The sequence below is a fragment of the Gigantopelta aegis genome, chromosome 13 (assembly GCF_016097555.1).
Source record: "Gigantopelta aegis isolate Gae_Host chromosome 13, Gae_host_genome, whole genome shotgun sequence".
Classification (NCBI taxonomy): domain Eukaryota; kingdom Metazoa; phylum Mollusca; class Gastropoda; order Neomphalida; family Peltospiridae; genus Gigantopelta; species Gigantopelta aegis.
Window position 1 is genome coordinate 5411394 of NC_054711.1, and position 24746 is coordinate 5436139.

The 24746-nt window shown below is 40.8% G+C and overlaps 1 protein-coding gene across 1 annotated transcript in view; it reads right to left on the reverse strand.

Annotated features, from left to right (window-relative positions):
• The window catches only part of LOC121387390 (kalirin-like), a 270398-nt gene that overhangs the window by 64497 nt on the left and 181155 nt on the right, over positions 1-24746 (reverse strand). The window contains exons 40-44 of the mRNA XM_041518493.1: positions 16716-16916; positions 4927-5016; positions 3641-3750; positions 1493-1559; positions 405-508 (exon numbers count right to left, since the gene is read on the reverse strand). Of these exons, the coding sequence (XP_041374427.1) occupies positions 405-508; positions 1493-1559; positions 3641-3750; positions 4927-5016; positions 16716-16916 (572 nt within the window). The remainder of the gene's footprint in view (positions 1-404; positions 509-1492; positions 1560-3640; positions 3751-4926; positions 5017-16715; positions 16917-24746) is intronic.

Here is a 24746-nt window from a genome sequence, read left to right on the forward strand (position 1 = left end):
AGACATCCGAAGTTTAGGTGATACTTACTCTTTGTGCCAGTCGTATATCTGGTGAATATTTCCGAACACTGACATCCCAGCACATTGTTTAACCAGACATCCGAAGTTTAGGTGATACTTACTCTTTGTGCCAGTCGTATATCTGGTGAATATTTCCGAACACTGACATCCCAGCACATTGTTTAACCAGACATCCGAAGTTTAGGTGATACTTACTCTTTGTGCCAGTCGTATATCTGGTGAATATTTCCGAACACTGACATCCCAGCACATTGTTTAACCAGACATCCGAAGTTTAGGTGATACTTACTCTTTGTGCCAGTCGTATATCTGGTGAATATTTCCGAACACTGACACCCCAGCACATTGTTTAACCAGACATCTGAAGTTTAGGTGATACTTACTCTTTGTGCCAGTCGTATATCTGGTGAATATTTCCGAACACTATCTTGTCCTTGCCCTCCATGTCTTCTGGTAAATCCATCTCTTTTAACAAGATCATGTAGCCCTACAAACACAGAGACACTAGTACAGGATTTCTTTTCAAAAAAAAAAAAAAAAAAAAAAAAAATAACATTAAAAAATAAATAATAATAATAATAAAAAATAATAATAATAATCTAAATAATAAATAAATAATTAAATTTAAATAAAAACAATTAAAAAAAAAATTCTCATGCAAGTTTTAAGTTAATATAATCAGGTTACAACAGTTATATAATGCTTTATCCTTTAACTTACCCATGATATCCACGTCATAAACCCTTGTGATAATTTTACTGTATTAACCCGGTTAATAATGGTATGCAAATTTGCAAGGTCTCTAGATAATGTGCTGCTGTGGATGGGTCATTTGCTTACAAGCCAACAAGACCCGTGTACCTGAATGTAACGTTTTCAAAGATTTAGTTGAAATGCGTGACATCAAACTAATTTGTGCTAATCATGATAACGTCATATTACCAAAGGCGGTGACTTTAGTACTGTGATTTACTCAAAATTTAATTAAAATTTAATTCGCTACTCCTGTTTTTTAATATGTAAATATCAACCTCGTCTAGTTAATAGGTATTTGTTTCGGCAGAGCCTTGACAAATACCGATTAACATAGACTCGGTTGATGTTTTCCATATTAAAAAATACTCGTGACGAATCCTCTATGTACAAGGACACCATCCTAGGTACAAGAACATCGCTCTATATATCATTGTTGTAGATATACATATTGTTCTGTCTGAATCATGTTATTTACAAAGTCCTACGTCTTCTACAGCGTTTTTAACAAGCTCTGAAACCCATTTATGATGTTACCATAACTAAATATTTGGGGCAATTATGTTTATGAAAAACTAAAAAAACTAAAAAAAACTAATAATAATTTAAAAAACTAATAATAATAATAATAATTTTTTTTTTTTTTTTAAATAAAATAAAACTTATTTTTAAAAGGAGAACATTCAAGTGTATCAGTGGCCCTTTGAATGACCATTACCTCAACAACACAGCCTAAATCCTTGACATAGTCTCTCTCAGTGTCAACCAGTTCCTGCAACACGTATCTGAAAACACAAAGTATAGCAAATGTTTAAAGAAGGAAGGACGGAAATGTTTTATTTAACGACGCACTCAACACATTTTATTTCCGGTTATATGGTTAAGGACAACACAGATATTGAGAGAGGAAACCCGCTGTCGCCACTTAATTCATGGGCTACTCTTTTCGATTAGCAGCAAGGGATCATTTACCACAGGGCTATATCCTGTCCTCGGCCGACTCCAATATGTGATGATATGACAAATATCACATTTATTGACATCTACGGTAATTCCCCATGTATTGTTCAGGTACATCCTGTGGGCTATACGGTTAACACACTTAAAAATAACCCATGCTGACTATCAGATGATGCATGCTATGTGAGTGTTTGTTTCGCGGGACTTAAAAACATGTGGGGAATATAACTGTACAATAAAACAAAATAACGTCAATGTTTATTTTATAAATACCAGAATATGAATATTGTTTGTGTGTGTGTGTATGTGTATGTGTGTGTGTATGTGTATGTGTATGTGTACGTGTACGTGTACGTGTGTGCATGCATGTGTGTTAGTATATGTGCATTTGTGTGCATGCATAATTGTAGGTGTATGTCCATGTGTGTGTGCATGTATACGTCACTATGTGTAAGTGTATGTATGTGTGTGTGTGTGCATGTATACGTCACTATGTGTAAGTGTATGTATGTGTGTGTGTGTGCATGTATACGTCACTATGTGTAAGTGTATGTATGTGTGTGTGTGTGCATGTATACGTCACTATGTGTAAGTGTATGTATGTGTGTGTGTGTGTGTGCATGTATACGTCACTATGTGTAAGTGTATGTATGTGTGTGTGTGTGCATGTATACGTCACTATGTGTAAGTGTATGTATGTGTGTGTGTGTGCATGTATACGTCACTATGTGTAAGTGTATGTATGTGTGTGTGTGTGCATGTATACGTCACTATGTGTAAGTGTATGTATGTGTGTGTGTGTGCATGTATACGTCACTATGTGTAAGTGTATGTATGTGTGTGTGTGTGTGCATGTATACGTCACTATGTGTGTGTGTGCATGTATGTGTGTAAGTGTGTGTGTGTGTGTGCATGTATACGTCACTATGTGTAAGTGTATGTATGTGTGTGTGTGTGCATGTATACGTCACTATGTGTAAGTGTATGTATGTGTGTGTGTGTGCATGTATACGTCACTGTGTAAGTGTATGTATGTGTGTGTGTGTGCATGTATACGTCACTATGTGTAAGTGTATGTGTGTGTGTGCATGTATACGTCACTATGTGTAAGTGTATGTATGTGTGTGTGTGTGCATGTATACGTCACTATGTGTAAGTGTATGTATGTGTGTGTGTGTGTGCATGTATACGTCACTATGTGTAAGTGTATGTATGTGTGTGTGTGTGCATGTATACGTCACTATGTGTAAGTGTATGTATGTGTGTGTGTGTGCATGTATACGTCACTATGTGTAAGTGTATGTATGTGTGTGTGTGTGTGCATGTATATGTCACTATGTGTAAGTGTATGTATGTGTGTGTGTGTGTGCATGTATACGTCACTATGTGTAAGTGTATGTATGTGTGTGTGTGTGCATGTATACGTCACTATGTGTAAGTGTATGTATGTGTGTGTGTGTGCATGTATACGTCACTATGTGTAAGTGTATGTATGTGTGTGTGTGTGTGCATGTATACGTCACTATGTGTAAGTGTATGTATGTGTGTGTGTGTGCATGTATACGTCACTATGTGTAAGTGTATGTATGTATGTATGTGTGTGTGTGTGCATGTATACGTCACTATGTGTAAGTGTATGTATGTATGTATGTGTGTGTGTGCATGTATACGTCACTATGTGTAAGTGTATGTATGTGTGTGTGTGTGTGCATGCGCATTTATGCTTGCATGTGTACATGTGTATAAACTCTGCCAACTTGTTCTGTGTGTTCTGTATGTGTGCGCGTGTCTGTGTGTGTGTGTGTGTTTGTGCAAGTGGTGTGTGTGTGTGTATTTGTGTGTGCGTGCGCATGTGTGGGTGTGAGTGTGAATGAATGTGTTATGTGTGCAAACTGTGTGAACTTACTGTCGTTTCTTGATGTATTTTTCTTTGTCGGCTTCTGCATCTTGTTCTGAACGTTCTTCGTCCTCCTCACCACCACTATCAGACCGTGCTGGAAGGTCCCCTGATGGCTCCTACAAACAAAACTCAATTAATAATTCACCAACACAAATCTGGCACTCAAATTCTAAATCTGGCGAAAATAAAAACAAAACTCAATTCATAATTCACCAAAACAAATCCGGCACTCAAATTCTAAATCTGGCGGAAAAAAAAAAAAAAGTGCATCCAGGTAATAGATTGCTCACTTATATAAAGTTTGTTTTGTTCAATGACACCACTAGAGCACAATGATTAATTAATCATAGCTATTGGATGTCAAACATTTCGTAATTCTGACACGTAGTCATCAGAGGAAACCTGCTATATTTTCCCTAATGCAGCAAGATATCTTTTATATGCACTTTCCCACAGACAGGATAGCACATACCAATCAGTTGAATGGATCCACCGAGGTAGTTAAATTCTGCAACGCAAGAACCTCAAGTGAGCACTCAACCCACTGAGCTAAATCACGTCCCCTCAATTATATAAATTAGTTATACACAGTTATAAACACAGCACAAAGCCATTAATCATTTTAGCCTTCATTCCTTAAAGTATTCTTCAACAAACTACATGTGTATATATATATATATATATATATATATATATATATATATATATATATATATATTAGTTATAGCCAACCTGATGGTATTAAACCATTGGACTTAAGGCTGGTAGGTACTGGGTTCACCTCCGGGTACGGGCTCCCACCAAGAGCGAGTTTAATGGCTTCTCTCTCACTAACCACTAACAACTTACCCACTGTTCTGGACAGACAGCCCAGATAGCTGAGGTGTGTGTCTAAGGCAGTGTGCTAAAACTTTAACCAGATATAAATTCCAAACAAATATAGAATGAATAAATGGTATTCAGGGCCAAACTTTTTTTTTTTTTTTTTGGGGGGTGAGGAGTGGTGTCACAAGGCCTTTTTTTTTTACCTAGCTGGAAAAGACGTTATGTCCTAATTCTTTTCTTACTGCTAGCCCACCGACCCTCCCCCTCCCCCTCCCCCAACTCAAACACCCCATTATTTCAGTCCAGGTACATCTCTGGTATTCAGTTTAAAAGTGTAATGTTTTACCTATCTGTATAATACCCTGCATTACCTTGTCTAGATTCTACCCACCCACCTCCATCCTCACCCACCGTTGTTTCAGACAACATGTAGGTGCAGGTATGCAGCAATGCTTATATATACTTACCATTCTCTGTTTTACGAGATTCTCAAGCTCATTTGCCAAATCCATGGCACTTGTTGCTTCTGGCTGAGCCTTCAGAGACAGGGTCGAAGCCTGAAGGAGAAGAAATGGAGGAATGTTGTTAATGCATTTGCCAATCGTCAACGGTTTTTTCTCTCTCTTGTTTTAGAATTTCTCTACTGTGTTAAGAACAAGGTATTTGGTTAATGCATTATTCACTGACAGAGAAATAATAAAATACAGATAAGCCTACATGCATTCAAGTTTTAGGCAAGACAGACCCATTAAAATACACACTAAGTTTAGTTAACAGAACAGACCCTAGTTTCAGTCCGTGAAAATATACACTAAGTTTAGTTAAAGGGACAGACCCTAGTTTCAGTCCATTAAAATATACACTAAGTTTAGTTAAAGGGGCAGACCCTAGTTTCAGCCCATTAAAATACACAATAAGGGACAGACCCTAGTTTCATCCCATGAAAATACACACTAAGTTTAGTTAAAGGGACAGACCCTAGTTTCAACCCGTGAAAATTAACACTAAGTTTAGTTAAAGGGACAGACCCTAGTTTCAACCCGTGAAAACTAATACTAAGTTTAGTTAAAGGGACAGACCCTAGTTTCAGCCCATTAAAATATACACTAAGTTTAGTTAAAGGGACAGACCCTAGTTTCATCCCATGAAAATACACACTAAGTTTAGTTAAAGGGACAGACCCTAGTTTCAGCCCATGAAAATACAGTCGAACCCGCTTATTTGCATACCCTCGGTGCTGCTCGATTTTGTGCAATTAACCGGGTTAGTCGATTAACCGATAGAGTACCGACTTTCACTTTGTAACAGCCATCCAACTACAAAGTGGCATGGGAGACAGTCTAGCATAATGCGGTACTTCATACCGGAACTATTACAGTTAACACATGTCACATGCAGTTGGATATATATAAATGTTAAAAAATATATATATCGATAGATATATTTTTTAACATTTATATATATCCAACTGCATGTGACATGTGTTAACTGTAATAGTTCCGGTATGAAGTACCGCATTATATATATATATATATAATTAGCATGACGTTTTTGTTTTAATCTGCCAGACCAGAAATAATTTTAAAAAAAACCAACAACGGCCGTCACTGGGCGTCGTTTTCTAAAAACACAAACTGGCGTCGTTTTCTAAAAACACAAACTTTGTGCATTAAAAAAAAAAACACTGACCATCCACTAGTGTAAACAAAGTGTATTAGCCATGTAGTTAATGAGATAAACTTGAAACAACAGAACCATCAAAACGTTCACATTTCATCGGTGCACGTGTTTACAAAATTACGTCAGTTTCCGGAATTACCGATTGACCGAATAGAATTACGTGAACTTGTATGAATTTGCTGGTATGGTGTTCTTTCCATCCCAAAAGATAGGGCAAGCTTTGGTATTATTTGTGATCCCCAAATAATGACTTTGCTATTGTTAAGCAATTAAAGTTCAGCTCGGCGAGCGAGTCGTTATCAGTTCCAGCAGTCTGCATTGCATGCATGACCGGTCTAACACAATTGACTGACCTTCATGGTGCGGTCCGACTGATTGGTGTCTAACAATATAGCAGAAACTTAGGGACGGTCCATAAATAACGGTCTTTGTTATGTTTGTTTTTTTGACGACCTCCCCCCAACAGTCTTTTTTCCGCTACATTTTCCGGGAAGCAAGTGATAAATCGTTTCTTTTGCGTTTAACAAATATAGCGTACACTGCATCTAATGAATAAGTGAACAACAACCCTTTCTCGGTCACATTTATTAAAAACATAACTGCCTAGGACAATTGATCTGTAATCTTTTAATTATTAACAAGGCTTCTCAACATAATGTAATAATTGATACAGAACAATGATTGCCCTGAACACGTCAATCGAATAGGGCCTCAATAGTTGAGTGCACATGCGTACAAGCGCACAGGCGGTACTTCTAAAAATAATAGTCGGAGAGTTACCTGTTATTGAGATGGCCTCTGATTAACAGCAATATATTGCAAACAAAACATTAGGTCTTAGGTTTATTCAACTTAATTATGTCATTCTTAAATCTTGTAGTTGGGTATTGTGATTCACCAGTAGTAACGTGCACACCATCTCATTTGCATGTCACACGTCGACTCTGTAAACAGCGATTACAGTCGGCTTACCACACAGTGAGATCAAACAAAACAGATTAATCGGTGATTTATTTGAGTTTTTTTTGCCAAAGTTTGATAGACATTCTCAGTCATTTGTGACATTAATTTAGCACACACAAAAAAAACAACTCGTTATTTATATGTGCAAATAACCGATATATAGCCTGTAGTCTGTGCAATTAACCGGATGTTTTGTAGTGTTATAAGGGCAAATGGTTCCGTGTTGGATGAAAATAGTCGATTAACCGAATTATGCTATAAACCGATGTGCAAATAAGTGGAGATGACTGTACATACTAAGTTTAGTTAATGTACAAACCTGTATCACATTTGGATAAAGTTACAATTGAGTGAGACCTGTGTCTGTGACTTTGAAATGATGAAATACCCTCTAAAAATAGACTAAAACTCGTCTCCATAACTGTTACTTCTCAGACACATGTGCGTTTTTATAAAAATGAGAAATGCCTTTTGTGACATTAAAATCATCAGGATGACCAAAAACACTCTGAATGTACAGAAATGGATCATCTAAACAATAAAATCTAAGTAAAGTATGATTTCAGTTATAAAAAAACGGCTCTAATAGTAAAAAATATGCCTTAGTGTTTAAAAACTAGAGGATGTCCCTTTAACGACCAACACTAACAATAGAATATATCACCATTGTGAGATGTAGATTAAAGGAACTATGTCAAAGTTGCAATAATGATGGTTCCCGCCAAAAATATTGAATAACTTCTGCTTTGAAACAAAGTTTATACATTCAGCTAGATGCCTATGAAAAATTACAAATAAAATAATTCCATTTACTAGTGGAAAAAAAGAGAGTATTTTAGGAGAGAATCTTAAGTGTGTCACATACATTAACTAGTGACATCACTGTTTTATGCGCACACATTCAACACACAAGTTTTTCCCATAATTCTTTGCAGACAACCGACAACGAAACAAAGATGGTGATTCACGCCATATTTAGCCATAAATTATTTGGGAAACTCCTCTTGTTTAGTCTTAGAGAGGAAACCTGCTACATTTTTTCATTAGTAGCAAGGGAACTTTTATATGCACCATCACACAGAAAGGATAGGACATAAACACAGCCTTTGATACACCAGTCGTGGTGCACTGGCTGGAACGAGAAATAGCCCGATGGATCCACCGTTGGAGATGGATTCTAGACAGACCACACTACCACTTTACCACTCGCCTACATCCCTCCGCTACTTAACGTTTAAAAGTTTGGCTTTGTTTAACACACACATTCATTTACCTGACATATAGTTTTAGACAGGAAACCCACTACATTATTCTATTAGTAGCAAGGGATCTTTTATATGCACCATCCCACCGTCAGGACAGTACATACCACGGCCTTTCATATACCAGTTGTGGAGCACTGGCTGGAATGAGAAATAGCCTAATGGCCCACCGATGGGGATTGATCTCAGACAGACAGTGCATCAAGCGAGTGCTTTACCACTGGGCTATGTCCCGCTCTTTTCAACTGATATATCAGTTGTGGAGCACTGGCTGGAATGAGAAATAGCCTAATGGCCCACCAATGGGGATTGATCTCAGACAGACAGTGCATCAAGCGAGTGCTTCACCACTGGGCCACATCCCACTCTTTTTAACTGATATATCAGTTGTGGAGCACTAGCTGGAATGAGAAACAGCCCAATGAGCTCACCAACGAGGATCGCTCCCAGACTGAGCACGCATCAAGCGAGTGCTTTACCACTGGACTATATCACATCCCCGGTACAAATGAAAAAGACTGGATATATTATACCTACTGGACGATATCACTTTAATGACGCATTATTAATGTGTGCTCTTTATACTCCGCCAGTCCCTTGAGGCCAGTTGTCATGGCGGTGCCAATTACAACTATTGATGCAATAAACTCAATTGAAATATGTTCGTACTGCATAGTGAGAAGATAAATCAATTCACCACAGAGCTGGACAGTTAACTATATAAACTGGGTACAAGGCATTAACTAATAACCAGTCTCGGTGGTGTCGTGGTTAAGCCATCGGACATGAGGCTGGTAGGTATGGAGTTCGCAGCCCGGTACCTGCTCCAACCCAGAGCAAGCTGTAACGACTCAGTGGGTAGGTGTAAGACGACTACATCCTCTTCTATCTCACTAACCACTACCACACTGGTAGGTACAGGGTTCGCAGCCCGGTACCGGCTCCCACCCAGAGCAAGCTCTAACGACTCAGTGGGTAGGTGTAAGACGACTACATCCTCTTCTATCTCACTAACCACTACCACACTGGTAGGTACAGGGTTCGCAGCCCGGTACCGGCTCCCACCCAGAGCAAGCTCTAACGACTCAGTGGGTAGGTGTAAGACGACTACATCCTCTTCTATCTCACTACCCACTACCACACTGGTAGGTACAGGGTTCGCAGCCCGGTACCGGCTCCCACCCAGAGCAAGCTCTAACGACTCAGTGGGTAGGTGTAAGACGACTACATCCTCTTCTATCTCACTAACCACTACCACACTGGTAGGTACAGGGTTCGCAGCCCGGTACCGGCTCCCACCCAGAGCAAGCTCTAACGACTCAGTGGGTAGGTGTAAGACGACTACATCCTCTTCTATCTCACTAACCACTACCACACTGGTAGGTACAGGGTTCGCAGCCCGGTACCGGCTTCCACCCAGAGCAAGCTGAAACGACTCAGTGGGTAGGTGTAAGACGACTACATCCTCTTGTATCTCACTAACCACTACCACACTGGTAGGTACAGGGTTCGCAGCCCGGTACCGGCTCCCACCCAGAGCAAGCTCTAACGACTCAGTGGGTAGGTGTAAGACGACTACATCCTCTTCTATCTCACTAACCACTACCACACTGGTAGGTACAGGGTTCGCAGCCCGGTACCGGCTCCCACCCAGAGCAAGCTGTAACGACTCAGTGGGTAGGTGTAAGACGACTACATCCTCTTCTATCTCACTAACCACTACCACACTGGTAGGTACAGGGTTCGCAGCCCGGTACCGGCTCCCCACCCAGAGCAAGCTCTAACGACTCAGTGGGTAGGTGTAAGACGACTACATCCTCTTCTATCTCACTAACCACTACCACACTGGTAGGTACAGGGTTCGCAGCCCGGTACCGGCTCCCACCCAGAGCAAGCTCTAACGACTCAGTGGGTAGGTGTAAGACGACTACATCCTCTTCTATCTCACTAACCACTACCACACTGGTAGGTACAGGGTTCGCAGCCCGGTACCGGCTCCCACCCAGAGCAAGCTCTAACGACTCAGTGGGTAGGTGTAAGACGACTACATCCTCTTCTATCTCACTAACCACTACCACACTGGTAGGTACAGGGTTCGCAGCCCGGTACCGGCTCCCACCCAGAGCAAGCTCTAACGACTCAGTGGGTAGGTGTAAGACGACTACATCCTCTTCTATCTCACTAACCACTACCACACTGGTAGGTACAGGGTTCGCAGCCCGGTACCGGCTCCCACCCAGAGCAAGCTCTAACGACTCAGTGGGTAGGTGTAAGACGACTACATCCTCTTCTATCTCACTAACCACTACCACACTGGTAGGTACAGGGTTCGCAGCCCGGTACCGGCTCCCACCCAGAGCAAGCTCTAACGACTCAGTGGGTAGGTGTAAGACGACTACATCCTCTTCTATCTCACTAACCACTACCACACTGGTAGGTACAGGGTTCGCAGCCCGGTACCGGCTCCCACCCAGAGCAAGCTCTAACGACTCAGTGGGTAGGTGTAAGACGACTACATCCTCTTCTATCTCACTAACCACTACCACACTGGTAGGTACAGGGTTCGCAGCCCGGTACCGGCTCCCACCCAGAGCAAGCTCTAACGACTCAGTGGGTAGGTGTAAGACGACTACATCCTCTTCTATCTCACTAACCACTACCACACTGGTAGGTACAGGGTTCGCAGCCCGGTACCGGCTCCCACCCAGAGCAAGCTGTAACGACTCAGTGGGTAGGTGTAAGACGACTACATCCTCTTCTATCTCACTAACCACTACCACACTGGTAGGTACAGGGTTCGCAGCCCGGTACCGGCTCCCACAACCCAGAGCAAGCTCTAACGACTCAGTGGGTAGGTGTAAGACGACTACATCCTCTTCTATCTCACTAACCACTACCACACTGGTAGGTACAGGGTTCGCAGCCCGGTACCGGCTCCCACAACCCAGAGCAAGCTCTAACGACTCAGTGGGTAGGTGTAAGACGACTACATCCTCTTCTATCTCACTAACCACTACCACACTGGTAGGTACAGGGATCGCAGCCCGGTACCGGCTCCCACAACCCAGAGCAAGCTCTAACGACTCAGTGGGTAGGTGTAAGACGACTACATCCTCTTCTATCTCACTAACCACTACCACACTGGTAGGTACAGGGATCGCAGCCCGGTACCGGCTCCCACAACCCAGAGCAAGCTCTAACGACTCAGTGGGTAGGTGTAAGACGACTACATCCTCTTCTATCTCACTAACCACTACCACACTGGTAGGTACAGGGTTCGCAGCCCGGTACCGGCTCCCACAACCCAGAGCAAGCTCTAACGACTCAGTGGGTAGGTGTAAGACGACTACATCCTCTTCTATCTCACTAACCACTACCACACTGGTAGGTACAGGGTTCGCAGCCCGGTACCGGCTCCCACAACCCAGAGCAAGCTCTAACGACTCAGTGGGTAGGTGTAAGACGACTACATCCTCTTCTATCTCACTAACCACTACCACACTGGTAGGTACAGGGTTCGCAGCCCGGTACCGGCTCCCACCCAGAGCAAGCTCTAACGACTCAGTGGGTAGGTGTAAGACGACTACATCCTCTTCTATCTCACTAACCACTACCACACTGGTAGGTACAGGGTTCGCAGCCCGGTACCGGCTCCCACCCAGAGCAAGCTCTAACGACTCAGTGGGTAGGTGTAAGACGACTACATCCTCTTCTATCTCACTAACCACTACCACACTGGTAGGTACAGGGTTCGCAGCCCGGTACCGGCTCCCACCCAGAGCAAGCTCTAACGACTCAGTGGGTAGGTGTAAGACGACTACATCCTCTTCTATCTCACTAACCACTACCACACTGGTAGGTACAGGGTTCGCAGCCCGGTACCTGCTCCCACCCAGAGCAAGCTCTAACGACTCAGTGGGTAGGTGTAAGACGACTACATCCTCTTCTATCTCACTAACCACTACCACACTGGTAGGTACAGGGTTCGCAGCCCGGTACCGGCTCCCACCCAGAGCAAGCTCTAACGACTCAGTGGGTAGGTGTAAGACGACTACATCCTCTTCTATCTCACTAACCACTACCACACTGGTAGGTACAGGGTTCGCAGCCCGGTACCGGCTCCCACCCAGAGCAAGCTCTAACGACTCAGTGGGTAGGTGTAAGACGACTACATCCTCTTCTATCTCACTAACCACTACCACACTGGTAGGTACAGGGTTCGCAGCCCGGTACCGGCTCCCACCCAGAGCAAGCTCTAACGACTCAGTGGGTAGGTGTAAGACGACTACATCCTCTTCTATCTCACTAACCACTACCACACTGGTAGGTACAGGGTTCGCAGCCCGGTACCGGCTCCCACCCAGAGCAAGCTGTAACGACTCAGTGGGTAGGTGTAAGACGACTACATCCTCTTCTATCTCACTAACCACTACCACACTGGTAGGTACAGGGTTCGCAGCCCGGTACCGGCTCCCACCCAGAGCAAGCTCTAACGACTCAGTGGGTAGGTGTAAGACGACTACATCCTCTTCTATCTCACTAACCACTACCACACTGGTAGGTACAGGGTTCGCAGCCCGGTACCGGCTCCCACCCAGAGCAAGCTCTAACGACTCAGTGGGTAGGTGTAAGACGACTACATCCTCTTCTATCTCACTAACCACTACCACACTGGTAGGTACAGGGTTCGCAGCCCGGTACCGGCTCCCACCCAGAGCAAGCTGTAACGACTCAGTGGGTAGGTGTAAGACGACTACATCCTCTTCTATCTCACTAACCACTACCACACTGGTAGGTACAGGGTTCGCAGCCCGGTACCGGCTCCCACCCAGAGCAAGCTCTAACGACTCAGTGGGTAGGTGTAAGACGACTACATCCTCTTCTATCTCACTAACCACTACCACACTGGTAGGTACAGGGTTCGCAGCCCGGTACCGGCTCCCACCCAGAGCAAGCTCTAACGACTCAGTGGGTAGGTGTAAGACGACTACATCCTCTTCTATCTCACTAACCACTACCACACTGGTAGGTACAGGGTTCGCAGCCCGGTACCGGCTCCCACCCAGAGCAAGCTCTAACGACTCAGTGGGTAGGTGTAAGACGACTACATCCTCTTCTATCTCACTAACCACTACCACACTGGTAGGTACAGGGTTCGCAGCCCGGTACCGGCTCCCACCCAGAGCAAGCTCTAACGACTCAGTGGGTAGGTGTAAGACGACTACATCCTCTTCTATCTCACTAACCACTACCACACTGGTAGGTACAGGGTTCGCAGTCCGGTACCGGCTCCCACCCAGAGCAAGCTCTAACGACTCAGTGGGTAGGTGTAAGACGACTACATCCTCTTCTATCTCACTAACCACTACCACACTGGTAGGTACAGGGTTCGCAGCCCGGTACCGGCTCCCACCCAGAGCAAGCTCTAACGACTCAGTGGGTAGGTGTAAGACGACTACATCCTCTTGTATCTCACTAACCACTACCACACTGGTAGGTACAGGGTTCGCAGCCCGGTACCGGCTCCCACCCAGAGCAAGCTGTAACGACTCAGTGGGTAGGTGTAAGACGACTACATCCTCTTCTATCTCACTAACCACTACCACACTGGTAGGTACAGGGTTCGCAGCCCGGTACCGGCTCCCACAACCCAGAGCAAGCTCTAACGACTCAGTGGGTAGGTGTAAGACGACTACATCCTCTTCTATCTCACTAACCACTACCACACTGGTAGGTACAGGGTTCGCAGCCCGGTACCGGCTCCCACCCAGAGCAAGCTCTAACGACTCAGTGGGTAGGTGTAAGACGACTACATCCTCTTCTATCTCACTAACCACTACCACACTGGTAGGTACAGGGTTCGCAGCCTGGTACCGGCTCCCACCCAGAGCAAGCTCTAACGACTCAGTGGGTAGGTGTAAGACGACTACATCCTCTTCTATCTCACTAACCACTACCACACTGGTAGGTACAGGGTTCGCAGCCCGGTACCGGCTCCCACCCAGAGCAAGCTCTAACGACTCAGTGGGTAGGTGTAAGACGACTACATCCTCTTCTATCTCACTAACCACTACCACACTGGTAGGTACAGGGTTCGCAGCCCGGTACCGGCTCCCACCCAGAGCAAGCTCTAACGACTCAGTGGGTAGGTGTAAGACGACTACATCCTCTTCTATCTCACTAACCACTACCACACTGGTAGGTACAGGTTTCGCAGCCCGGTACCGGCTCCCACCCAGAGCAAGCTCTAACGACTCAGTGGGTAGGTGTAAGACGACTACATCCTCTTCTCTCTCTCTCTCTCTAACCACTAATAACTAACCCACTGTCCTGGACAGACAGCCCAGATAGCTGAGGTGTGTACCCAGGACAGCGTGCTTGAACCTTAATTGGAATTAAGCACAAAACTAAGTTGAAATGAATGAATGAGGGAAGGAAATGTTAACGACGCACTCAACACATTTATTTTCAGTTATACGGCGTCAGATATATGGTTAAGGACCACACAGATATTGAGACAGGAAACCTGCTGTTGCCACTTCACTGGCTACTCTTTTCAATTAGCAACAAGGGATCTTTTATATGCACCATCCCACAGACAGGATAGTACATACCACAATCTTTGCTACACCAGTTGTGGAGCACTGGCTGGAACAAGATATAGTCCAATGGGGGGCACATCGACGGGGATCGATCCTAGACCGACTGTGCATCAAGCAAAAAAATTAATGAATTAACTAATACTCCACTTTCTCTAGAACTCTCGCTCCCCATTACTCCCCTTAAATTAATTCCAATAATATTTAGCCCCCCCCCCCTTGCATTTTTATATATTAAGTAATACTACTCTCTCTCCAGACCTCTCCATTTAAGGGGAGCCATCACTCGTCCCCATCACTCCCTGAAATTAGTTCCAAGGAGCATAATTTTAGCAACCCTCCCCCTCCCCCCCAGCATGTGAATTTATATAATAGTATCAGTATGGTAATATCTTAAACGGCTCCCCATAATCTGTTAGAGAAGCAATTAATCACTCCCCTCAGTTTTTGTTACATTCATAACCCCATTAGAGTGCTTGCTTGAGATGTATTGGGTCGAAAGATCAAATTATGTTGGTGGACTAATTCTGCAACTGGGTTTTGCCAGTCCCAACCAATGCTCCATGACTGGTATATCAAAGGCCATGGTATGTGCTGTTCTGTCTATGGGATGGTGCATATAAAAGATCACATGCTAGTAATTGAAAAATGCAAATAGTTTTCTCAAAGATTGACAATGCAACTTTAATTTTTATATTCCTGGCAACGCGACTTTAAATTCTGTATTCCCAACAATATTATTTTAAATTCTGTGGTCCTGACAATGTGACTTTAAATTCTACAGTCCCGAAAGCGCAATTTTAAATTCTGTATTCCTGACAATGTGACTTTAAATTCTATATTCCAGACAATACAAATTTAAATTCTATATTCCCAATGTTCAATGCTATTTTAAATTTTATATTCCAAACAATGCAACTTTAAATTCTGTATTCCAGAAATTACGACTTTAAATTACATATTTTTCAGGCAATGCGACTTTAAGTTTAATATTTCTGACAAATCTATTTTTATTCTATATTTCAGACAATGTGACTTTAAATTCTATATTCCAGACAATGCGACTTTAAATTCTATATTCCAAACAATGAGACTTTAAATTCTATATTCCCAACAATGTGACTTTAAATTCTATATTCCAAACAATGCAACTTTAAATTCTATATTCCCAATAATGGGACTTTAAATTCTATATTCCAGACAATGCAACTTTTAAATTCTATATTCCTAACAATGTGACTTTAAATTCTATATTCCAGACAATGCGACTTTTAAATTCTATATTCCAGACAATGCAACTTTTAAATTCTATATTCCAAACAATGCAACTTTTAAATTCTATATTCCAGACAATGCAACTTTTAAATTCTTATTCCCTACAATGCAACTTTAAATTCTATATTCCAGACAATGCGACTTTCAACTAAATATTCCAAACAAAGTGACTTTAAATTCTATATTCCAGACAATGCGACTTTAAAGTTTATATTCCAGACAATGCAACTTTTAAATTCTATATTCCAGACAATGCAACTTTAAATTCTATATTCCCGACAATGCAACTTTTAAATTCTATATTCCCAACAATACAACTTTAAATGCTATATTCCAGACAATGCAACTTTTAAATTCTATATTCCAGACAATGCAACTTTAAATTCTATATTCCAGACAATGCAACTTTTAAATTCTTATTCCCTACAATGTGACTTTAAATTCTAGATTCCTGACAATGCAACTTTAAACTCTTACAAATTTGGCGGAGACTTCTTCGGGCGGCGACTCCTGGCTCGTCTTGAAGGAATGGTCCTGGATCTCCATCGGGGGAGGTATCTCTATGTCTTGGGCCGGCTCCGGCTCCTCACTGGTTGCTTCCAGGGGACCCTTCTGAGTTGCCATGGCAACCGGAGGAGAGCCTGCAGAATCGACATTTTGGGCCTGTTCTGCCTGGTCCTAAAAAAAAAAGAAGAAAAAAAAGATTTAAAAAAGTGGAACTCGTTTCAAAATATTTAAATTTAAAGAAGCAAGTTTAATTTGTATTTTTGTTTTTGAAGGAAAAAAACCCCAACCTCTCCCCCCCCCCCAAAAAAAAAATAGTCTTGAACCAGTAGACAAGCAATATTTCTGAAAACAAAAACAAATATGTTAATGAACTTTCGTCAAAGATTAAATCTATGAAACCATTATAATATTTAATTCTTCGTTGTTCTTTGTATGATTAAAACCTTTCATCTCCAATCCAAACTCCACGCTGTATCTGTTTCTGAAAACAAAATGCATGTTAGAGATAAATTAATGTAAACAAAATTAATATGAACAAAACATAAACGGTATAACAGCAGCAGACTACAGTGTATTTATATACAGAAATTTAACAATATTTTAAGTTGGGCATACTATAAACCATGAGATTAGAAAGAAGTAGAGACATGTATTCAGTCTCCACCATGAGCAAAATCCTGTCTTGGAAGGAACAGTTGGTGTAAGTCGACACTTGCGCCCATGACAGATGTGCGCTACAACATGTTCTGAACATGCATATTAAAACTCTTGACCTTGACCTTGAGCAAAATCAAGGCAAGCTGAGAATAAATCTCTCCTGAAATGGTTCTAGTTGAGCAAACACATGAAGTTTCTAATAAAATGTATTAAAGGGACATTCCTGAGTTTGCTGCATTGTAAGATGTTTCCGACTGATAAAATATTTCTACGATTAAATTTACATAATAAACATATTTTCTTGTTTAGAATATCACTGTCTGTATATTCAATGTGTTTCTGGTTGACATAATAGTTGTAAGAAGCCCAAACTGGATTTTGTCTTCAAATAATTTCGTACGTACAAACAAATAATATTTTAGGAAATAAAATGAAATTTAACCTTGTACAAATATTAGAACGACCAGAAACACGTTTAATGTACAGCCACTATTTTATGCAGAAAAATATATTTGATATGTAATTACAATCATTAAAAAGTCTCAGTTAGTCAATAACATCTTAAAAATTGCAGCAAACTCAGGAATGTCCCTTTAAAAATTTTACTGTAATTAATCAAGAGGATCAATTTGCCACTCTCCTAAGACTTTCCAGGCGAGTTTTAGAGGAGAGCGGTAGTGATCACTCACCTTTCCTGGCGAAGACTGTTTATTAGTTAAAATAAATACAGTCATTTTAATTTCAGACTTGTCAGAGAATGCCAGCGACCAAAAGATTTCATTGTCGCTATTGTGTGAATTCAACACAAATACTTTTATAATACAGGTATGTTCTAAAGTGTAACTTCACAGCAGATTAATTAAAGGTGTTTTTTGTTGGACAATGAGCTTGTTGTGCCCAGCCAGGAAACTACACAGACAAATTAGTTGCATATATATACAACAACAAAAAAAAGGAAAGAAAAGAAAGCGGAGAAAAAGAAAAAAACACAGAAACCCCCCCAGAAAAGAAAAGTAAACGAGTCAACAATGACAATGAAACACAGAAATAGATGGTGTTGTATAGAAAAGAAACAAACCCAAATAGTCATTGTAACCTTTGTTGTAGAATGTTAGTAAGAAGCCTGCTAAGTTTTATGCAACAGTCTTTCATATATATTCAGTCACACAGATATGACAACACATACCATGGTGTTTTATATTTGTGGTAATAAAAGACATTGGTTTGATATTGTTTATGTCACATACAAGGCAAGAGTAACAAAGTAGGCATCAACGATATATATACACACATATACACAATGTAGATAGCCTGATGGAAAGATGGATGGACGTATGGACAGATGAATGGACAGATGGATGGATGGATGGATGGACAGATGGATGGATGGTTGGATTGATCAATGGTTGAATGAATGGAAAAATAAATGATTGAATGGTTAGATGGAAGAATTATTGGATTGACAGAATGTTGAGTACTGGTAGATCAATGAACCCGTGAATGAATGGAGCAAGTACAGGAAAGTAACCGTCCTCCCTTCCCCACAGGACACGAACGTAACTCATCAAATTACTCAAATGGTCTTTTATCTCAACCCTTTTACACAAACAAGACAACGCATTCCAAACCCTTGGATGCATCATTCATGGAACGTCATTTACAACAGGAGGTTATTCCCCCCCCCCCCCACCCCCCGAATAATAATACCAAATATGTTTTAAACAACAACAACAACAACAAAAAAATGTCTGTAAACATCATATTGACATGTACTTAATTCACATCATGAAAACGGTATTCAAGTCTTTGATGGCATTACACGTTAATGACTGGAAGCATTATTTTAATATACGTTGAAACCCCTCTAAACCAGACACCCTTTGGACCAAGTAAAATGTCCGGTTTCAAGAGGTATCCAGTTCAGAGATGTAAAGTTCTGTACTAAAAATTTTTTTTGAAAAGGACTGTGAAAAATGTCCGATTTTGGAAGAATTCCGGTTTACAGATAGTTTGTGTTACAGAGTGTCCGGTTTTGAGAGGTTTCACTGTATATCCAACCACGTCTACAAGATGTGTTTAGGTACATCTGGCCCACAGCATTCTCAAGAGATACTTCCACTTGACAGCACTGCCAAACCCAGAGTCACGTGTTACTGTTGGTTCTATATGTATATGTTTATCTATCTTTCTGTAAGACGAACACAGGGTTTGCCATGAGCTATGTTGAGACAAGTTTATGATGCCATGAAGGGTTTCAGGTGAATAATCACTCAAAGACCCTCATAGAGAGAAAGGAAAGAAAATGTTTAATTTAACAAAGCACTCAACACATTTTATTTACGGTTATATGGCGTCGGACATATGGTTAAGGACCACACAGATATTGGGAGAGGAAACCCACTGTCGCCACTTCATGGGCTACTCTTTTCGGTTAGCAACAAGGGATCATTTATATGCACCATCTCACAGACAGGATAACACATACCACGGCCTTTGATATACCAGTCATGGTGCACTGGCTGAAGCGAAAAATAGCCCAATGGGCCAACCAACGGGGATCGATCCCAGACCGACCGCGCATCAAGCAAACACATTACCACTGGGCTACTCCCGCCTATCTCTGATAGAGATGATGACCGGCCTCAGTGGTGTCGTGGTTAAGCCGTCGGACTACAGGCTGGTAGGTACAGGATTCGCAGTGGGTAGGTGAAAGACAGGGATTCTACAAAAATGTTTTAATCCATTAGCCATGGGATAAGTGATTTTTTAAATTTACTAGCCACAATTAAAAATTAACTAGCCCGACTTTACAGTAAGTTAATATAATTTACTAAATAATAGTTATAATCAGATACATGTATGTCACCTAAAGAGGGAGACAGAGATTAAAAATACTAAAATTGGGTGTTGGGGTGGGGTCAGGATATTCATATTTACAAAATAGACTTAACTGCAACATTTGACTCTTTTTTTTTTCACTAGCCATCAGGCACTGCAGTAGTAGTTATTTACTAGCCTAACATTGAATATCACTAGCTATGGGAGTTGGGCTACCATTATCTAGAAGCCCTGTGTAAGACCTTTACACCCACTTCTCTCTCACTAACCACTAACAACTAACCCAGTGTCCTGGACAGACAGCCCAGATAGCTGAGGTTTGTGCCCAGATAGCTGAGGTTTGTGCCCAGATAGCTGAGGTTTGTGTCCAGATAGCTGAGGTGTGTGCCCAGATAGCCGAGGTGTGTGCCCAGATAGCCGAGGTGTGTGCCCAGATAGCCGAGGTGTGTGCCCAGATAGCCGAGGTGTGTGCCCAGATAGCCGAGGTGTGTGCCCAGATAGCCGAGGTGTGTGCCCAGATAGCGGAGGTATGTGCCCAGATAGCCGAGGTGTGTGCCCAGATAGCCGAGGTTTGTGCCCAGATAGCCGAGGTGTGTGCCCAGATAGCTGAGGTGTGTGCCCAGATAGCTGAGGTGTGTGCCCAGATAGCTGAGGTTTGTGCCCAGGACAGCGTGCTTGAACCTTCATTAGATATAAGCATGAAAATGAGTTAGAAAAAGAAAAGATGATGATTTTTATCAATTCTTCACACTTGGTATCTTTGCCTGCACTGCAAAGAGCCTATTCAACTGAAAGTGTTATTTTCATAATATATGTGTTAGTATGTGGACACCAATGTATTAGATATTGTTTAATATTAAGTTAAATGCAAACTCTTGCCTTAAAAAACTCCACCTTGTAATGCTTTAAATATAGGTAACTTTCCAGTAAGACAAAATTTACCATTTTAGTTAAATATATATCAAACAACACAATAAAAATGGATAAATTCAGCTTTCATAATAAACAATAAAACCCAGGTATGACGAAAAAAAAAAATCTGAAACGTGAGCTTCAATTCAATATTCCATACAATACACCTTTAAATTCTAAATTCTAGACAATTCTTCACTTTGAATTCTATATTGCATTCAATGCACCTTTAAATCTTAAATTCCAGAAAATGCATTTTTATAATTCTTTATTTCTTTTAAAATAACACTTTGAATTCTATATTCCATACATTGCATCTTTGAATTCTTTATTTTAGAAAATACCACTTAGAATTCTATAATTACAGATATGCAACTTCAAACACTATATTCCCAACAAATCTGAATATAAGAAAACACAAAATTTTTAAAAACAATTTCTTTTTACCGATTTGTTCTCAGATATTTCATATTTGACCTTGGGTTTTCTTGACCGACATGGACACACAGCGTAAAAGATCCACTTCATGTCTTCTGTCTCCATAGTGATTAGAAAACAACACAAACTTGTCGAAAAATCCAGTATCACCAAGAAATGTGTTATTACGTCAGCTTTGAAAATCCACTCAGTATGAAAACTGTATTTTCCAAATAATGTAAAATCGCATACAGAAATCGTACCAAGAAATGTTTTTTACATCAGATTTGAAAATCCACCTAGTACTAAATATGAAAAAAAGAGGTTTTTGCAACTAATGTAAAATCACACACACCAAAACCTTACAAACGAAACCAGTTAAAGTCTCGTGACTAAATAATACAGACTACCTGTATCAGTTTTAATCCATGTAACTCCAACAAATGTGGAAGTTTTTTTTTTTTTTTAAAAACCAGATTTGAAAATCCAACTAATGCTAAATACGAAAATGAATTTTCCAACTTACGTAGACTCATAAATGAACATCGCACAAATGAAACAAATGTTAGTTTAATCACAAAACACAAACTTCTTGCATCAATGTTTTAAAAATCCACATACCAAGGAATGTTGCGTTTTTTACACCTGATTTGAAACTCCGTCCAGTAGTATATGTATTAGTATGAAGCATACATGTGTATTTGTTGCAAACTATGTAAAATATCACACAATATCACAGAACTGAATCATGTGAAAGTTTTGCCACTAAAAGACACAAACTTCCAGCACCAATGTAAAAACAATCACTTTTTTTTTTACACAATCTTTGAAATACAACTCCGTGCCAAACACAAAACACTTTTTTTTCCAGTAGCAGTAAAATAATCCGTAAAATCACATGACGAAATCATCAAATCTCATCACTAAAAAACCACAAACGTCTTCACGGAATTTTGAAAATCCATGCCATGAAACAAATTTTACACCAGCTTTGAACATTCACCCAGTGCTAAGCATTTTCCAGGCATCGGTAAAATCACACGACTAAAACCAGTGAAAAAACACTGAAAGTCTTTTCACCAAAAAAACCCACCCCAACAACCCCAACATTGTCTTGTAGTAGCATTTTTTGGCACAATTCAGTTTAAAAAAAAAAAAAATCCTTTTTTTTTTTACTTTCTTCTCAATCTTCCGTAGATCACCCACAAAAATTACGAATGAATGAATGAATGTTTAACGACACCCCAGCACGAAAAATACATCGGCTATTGGGTGTCACACTATGGTAATGTAAACAAATAAGACAAAAATTACGAATGACTGCAACTACAGAAATCCTCCTCGGCAAAGCAACCTGAAAATACCTTCTGCAAAAAGGCAACGCCTTGCTCTGTTTTCACTGGGCATAGAGTTACTACAATCAATTTTACCAAGAGCATCATATGTCTGACTAACAAAGCAACCAAAGGCATATTAAGAGAACACACAAACACACACAGTGTAACTGCAGCCTGACAAAGCCAGACAGTGAAAAGCTGTAGATATATGTGACTGCATACATGGCCAAAGATTAGCCACCCAACACTGCTAATGATCATAGAGTAGCCATTGCAATAACTCTTCTGGCGAAGACAAACAGAGAGATAATTAAAAGTCACCGGTGCTAACTACTGTGATATTATGGACAATGCGCAAAGCTGAGATGTAAATGTGTGTGCTTTGATAGATAGGTGTTGGTATAGATATTAGTGATACTGTACCCTCTGCTAATGATAACTCATGGATGGAGATGTATACTATCTCTTGTATAAAAAAACAACAACAAAACTAAAGCACAAAAAACACCCATCCATTCATCCCCCCCCCAACCCATAAAAAAAACACCCCCAAAAATCCTCAAAAACACACAAATTTCCTCCAATTTTTAATTTTTTTAATTTTTAATAAAAAAAAGAAAAAGAAAAAAGACTTTTTAATGACACTTCAACACATTTTAAACTGTGGCTATTTGATGTGCGACATAAAAGTCTTCAGTTTTGTGCACTGTAAATGTACATCAAAAATAAAATGGGCGTGGCATGAAGCCCAGTTCTAATGCATTTGCCTGATGCGCTGTCCGTCTAGGATCAATCCCTGTCGGTGGGCCCATTGGGCTATTTCCAGCCAGTGCACCACAACTGGTGAAACAAAGGCCGTAGTTTGCATATTGGACTACATTGGAAACGCACGAGTTTGAGCTTATAAAAAGGATATGAGAAAAGAAAAAAAACCCCACATTTAACTGATTTTGTATGTATTCTGGAAGTCAATATAAAACTAACAAATTTAACACAAAGATTATGATTATTGTGTGTTTTATAGCAACCTTACACATGTGATAGAATATCAACTGAAAATTGAGTGGTGCGTCTTTAATGGAATTCAGTATACTATCCTGTCTGTGGGACAGTGCCTATACAAGATCCTTTGCTGCTGATACAAATTAATAGCCCATGGTGTGACAGCAGGAGGTTTCCTATCTAATTACCTCTGTGATCCGTAAGCACATGTCTAACGTCATCAAAGTGTAATTAAAATACAGTCGAATCATGTTGGCTTGAACCCCTTCGGTGCTGGAAAAAGTATTCGACCAATCGGGTATGCTGGAAAAAGTATTCGACCAATCGGGTATGCTGGAAAAAGTATTCGACCAATCGGGTATGCTGGAAAAAGTATTCGACCAATCGGGTATGCTGGAAAAAGTATTCGACCAATCGGGTATGCTGGAAAAAGTATTCGACCAACTGGGTAGTTTGATCTAACCCTTTAGTCAACACTGTGAAATGTAACTCGGGACTTCGTTTTTGGTTGAAGCATTGCGGTGTATTCGACCCTTCGGAGTTCAACCCAATGAGATTATACTGTATGTGAAGAAAGGTTTTCTACCAGAAAGTAATTTAAGGGTATGTAATAAAAACAAAATATGACATAAGTTCCTCTGCTAAGTGGTTATGGGTTTTGTACTTTGACAAATTTTAAACACTGGTTCTCTTACTGTAATCTTTTAAAAACATTATTCAAACATATCCATTAATTTCCCAAGATTTAAAGATACATAATTTTACCCTTCATACGCTCTGGCAGAAACCCTGGGAGAATTTAACACCGTCAAATAAAACATTTCTTTTTTTCTTTCCA